This window comes from Martes martes (assembly GCF_963455335.1).
Source record: "Martes martes genome assembly, chromosome: 17".
Lineage (NCBI taxonomy): Eukaryota > Metazoa > Chordata > Mammalia > Carnivora > Mustelidae > Martes > Martes martes.
The window spans coordinates 12,341,031-12,345,287 of NC_137905.1; the positions used below are offsets into that span (position 1 = coordinate 12,341,031).

At 48.5% G+C, this 4,257-nt stretch overlaps 1 protein-coding gene across 3 annotated transcripts in view; it reads left to right on the plus strand.

Moving 5' to 3' along the window:
• Nucleotides 1-295: 295 nt before the first annotated feature.
• WDR59 (WD repeat domain 59) overlaps nt 296-4,257 on the plus strand; it is a 93,468-nt gene continuing 89,506 nt past the window's right edge. For 2 of the 3 annotated variants that reach the window (XM_080827734.1, XM_080827736.1), the window contains exon 1: nt 309-478. In XM_080827734.1, the coding sequence (XP_080683860.1) occupies nt 425-478 (54 nt within the window). In that variant the 5' untranslated portion in view covers nt 309-424. Of the gene's footprint in view, nt 479-4,257 lie in introns of all 3 variants that reach the window. The other variant, XM_080827735.1, reaches the window with a different exon arrangement.

Genomic DNA, 4,257 nt, shown 5'->3' on the forward strand with positions numbered 1-4,257 from the left:
CCTTGCGGGGGACACGAGCGACGAGATAGGGAGGACAGCATGCGCCTCCCCTAGCCAAACCCGCACTCGCGAGCTCTCGGCGAGTTACCCACGCGCTGCTCACCCTCGGACTACGACTCCCGGTAGAGCTTGCGGCAAGGGGGCGTGTACCCACCGCGGCTGGGAGCATGGGTCACTCAGGCTGAGAGACGGAAGTGGAGGGGGCGTGCCTGTTTTGGGTCGGCGCGGTGTCGCAATTGGAGGAGCCGGGAGGAGGGGCGGAGCCGGTATTTGGGTCAGCCAATGGTTTGAGGTCTGGAGGAAGAGGGGGACGGGGCGTGGCAGGGCTTACTCGCGGGCTGCCTGGGGCTCACCGAGCCCAGGAACGCGAGTTTGCGGGGTGTGGAACGCGAAATCCTGTGGTGGGGGCGGTCGGGTGCAGGAGATGGCGGCGCGATGGAGCAGCGAGAACGTGGTGGTGGAGTTCCGCGACTCCCAGGTGAGTCGGGGGCCAAATGGAGCCTTCTGGGCATGCGCCCTCTCTGGTTCCCCTCCCCCACGCAGCCGGGTCAGTCTCCCTGGTGGCGGAGCGACCCTCCAGCCTGAGTTGGGGAGATGGGTAAGGGGGTGACCCGGAGCTGTCAGACCCGAGCGAGCGAGGGGAGCCTTGATGCCCGTTGGGGGCGGTTGGGGCGGGCACGGAAGGGGTATGGGGAGTCCGGGGAGTAGGGTCTGCCTTGGGACACCGAAGCGCAGAGACTGAGCGCGAGTGAGTGTTGAGGGGAGGCTTCCCAACACCCGGCTGGTGAGCGAGTGGGTTTGCTCTGCAAGGCTGGGGGCCTCGAGGCTTAGTGACTTTGGATAAGTCGCAGAACTTCTCTGAGCTTCAGCTGCGTGGAGGTATCCTTGCCTCACAGAACTTTGGAATGGATTCGATTAAAAGAAACACAAAGCTATAAAGTGCCTGTTTCGGCAGCTAAGCTTTGAGGTGGCTGCTGATGCTAGAATAGTGGAAAATACCTTATAGGGAATAGGAGTGTGCGATGTATGTATTGCCCAGGTTCGAATACCTGGTTCGAAATCCCAGCTCAGCCCTAGCCTGCCATCCCCTCTCAGCTCATCAGCTTTCTCACCTGTGTGAAGGTGAGAGTCGTGCCTGCCTCACAGGGCTGGCGTGAGAATTTTATGATGTATTATTATATTTAGGATATGTGGCACAGTGAAGGGCACATGTTAGCCTCAAGGAACTTTAACGTTTACTAGAGCCTTTTTTTTTTTTTTTTACCATTTTTGTATTTCGTGCCTTCCTAATGCTAGCCCTTGTGCTAAGTGATTTATCTGCATTTACTTTCTCTAATTCATGAGAGAACCAAGATAAATAGATATTAACCCTTTTATCCAAATTGGGGGTGGGATTGATCCGTGTTTGGCTGATCTCAAGTGACTTGGCCAAGGTCTCCCATTGTGTGGCGCATTTGGGATTTGAAGGCAGGCATCTGACCTCAGGGTTCTTCTTACTTTGCTTCATGTTTTAGCAGTCTGTCGTCCAGTCCTTCCACAACAGCTAACCCATTTCCTCTTCCCCATCACCTAGGACAGTGTCTTGGTGATTCTCTCCATTTATTCAACAAATATTTATTGACTACCTTCTGTGTGCCAGGCTTTCATCCACAGATTTATTCAACAAGAATTTACTGAGCCCTTGCTAGGTGAACACTGCATTGTGTATCAGGATTCAGGTGATTTATACTGAAGGCAAATCTGGATTACAACAAGGGGTGATGTGTTTTCTTCTTTCTAAAACTCCATCCCTTTTATTGCCATAAAGATTTACAAATGGAGGAGCCACCCACCGATTTGCTGTGTGGTTCCTTCTGACACATAGACCCCATGGAGAATTTGAGCAGCAACATACGAATTAAAGGATTCTAAGGTACTTTGCTCTGTCAGCACAGTGTCTCTACGAGGCCCACTGTCCCATGGGAGGCGCCAGACCCCTAGGGAAAAAACACTGTATTCTTGTTCCTTCTTGTTAATTGCTTTCCCTGGAGACTGGGAACAGTCATGTATAGTTACCTCTGAGCCTATTAATTTGGAAGCTACTAATCTGCAAATGCTTTAATTCTCAGGGAAACTCAGGTAGTCTCACCCCTTCTTCTGTATAGAGCTGTAATTGGAGAGACCTGCAGAGAGGGTGCTGACACATATATTAGGATGTATGAAGTAGTATCAAGTAATTAAACCTGAACAGCAGTGGTCATAGTAAGAGAACAAAGTAAATTGGGTAATTTAACTGCCTTGTGGGGGTTTCTATTTTTCTTTTTGATTTTTCTATTCAGTTGGAAGGGTACGACTTAGTTTGAATTAGCATGGTTTTATGGTTGTTTCTGGTGGCAACTGGAAGGGATCTGGACCCATTTTATTAACTTTATTTATTCGTGTGGAAAGAAAAAAAAATCAAAACTCTTCATACTGTTTTTCTCACAAGGGAGGACAGACCGATAAACTTTTCAAAACCCCCTGCCTCTTCTAAAAATCATTTTTAAAAAATTGAAATATTTTGGTTTTTCGGAGAAAAAGCCTAGCCTGAAAGGTGAAATTCTTTTTCTTCCGTTTCTTTCTTTCCTTTTTTTTTTTTTTTAAGAGTTTATTTATTTATTTGTCAGACAGAGTGAGAGAGAGAGCAAGACAAGCACAAGCAGGCAGAGTGCACAAGCAGGCAGAGTGGCAGGCAGAGACACAGAGAAGCAGGCTCCCTGCTGAGCAAGGAGCCCGATGCGGGACTCGATTCCAGGACCCCGGGATCATGACCTGAGCAGAAAGCAGCGGCCTAACCGACTGAGCCACCCAGGTGTCCCGTTTTCTTCAGTTTCTACAAGTGCCGTTCACTTTAGGAAACCATGCCTTCAGATGTTACCATCCCTGATTAATAGCGAAGAAACCGTGGTACTTAACAACTACTCTGAAGTGATCCCTCGAATGGATGAGTGTTAAGAAAACTTAGAGATAACTTTCTAGAAAATTCAGTAGAATTTTCTGCGATGATGGAAATGTGGCATTGAACAGTTGAAATGGGGCTAGTGCAACCGAAAAATTGCATGTTTAATTTAATTAAAATTGAATTAATTGCCATGTAAATAGCCACTTGTATCGAGTGGCTGTGCTTTTCCAAAGTGCATGGGAGATGAGATCATTACCCCTGGCAAAGAGGTCAGATGGCAGAACGCGTAGTTCACAAGCCTCTAAACCAACGGAAAGAGCAGAAACAGTTCAGAAAATGATTGGGATGAAGACAGGAATTTGAGCTCATAGCTCATAGCAACAGTTTGCTTAATGTCTTCGCTTTGGCATCTGTGAGATGTCTCAAACTCAGTTTTCCAAAGTAGCCGGCCATACTCGGGACCACTCTCCCTGCACCCTAGCTTTTTGCTGCTTTCCAGTTCATCCTCCACAGAGCCAGAGGGGGTTTTTTGTTTTGTTTTGTTTTTCCTTTAAAACCAGGTTTACTGGGGCCCCCTGGGTGGCTCAGTCGTTGGGCATCTGCCTTCAGCTCACATGATCCCAGGGTCCTGGGATAGAGCCCCACATTGGGCTCCCTGCTCAGCGGGGAGCCTGCTTCTCTCTCTCCCACTCCCCCTGCTTGTGTTCCCTCTCTCGCTGTCTCTCTGTCAAGTAAATAAAATCTTTTTAAAAAAACCAACCAGGTTTATTGAAGTATAATTAATGTACAGCAAAATTCCCCCTTTTATGTGGACAATTTGTTGAGTTTTGCCCATGTATGTAGTCCTGTAACCAGCGTAACACTCAAGAGTAACACTCCAGAGTTCCTTGGTGCCCCTGTGTAGCCAGTCGTAGTGCCTCCCTCGGGCAGCTGCTGAGGTGATTGCTGTAAGAAAAGGAACGGACAGTGTGGAAACCTCTGAGCTTGGCCTCTCACCCTTAACGGAGTGCCTTTGAGATTGATCCATGTTGTTGAGCATCAGTTAGTCTGTTTTGTTTTTTTTTTTTTTAAGATTTTATTTATTTGACACAGAGAGAGAGAGATCACAAGTAGGTGGAGAGGCAGGCAGAGAGAGAGGGGGAAGCAGGCTCCCTGCTGAGCAAAGAGCCCAATGCAGGGCTCGATCCCAGGACCCTGAGACCATGACCTGAGTCGAAGGCAGAGGCTTAACCCACTGAGCCACCCAGATGCCCCTAGTCTGTTCTTTTTTATTGCCCACAGGTAGTACTCTGGTGTATGGAGAGACCACAGTCTGTATCCATCCGTTCACCTGTTTG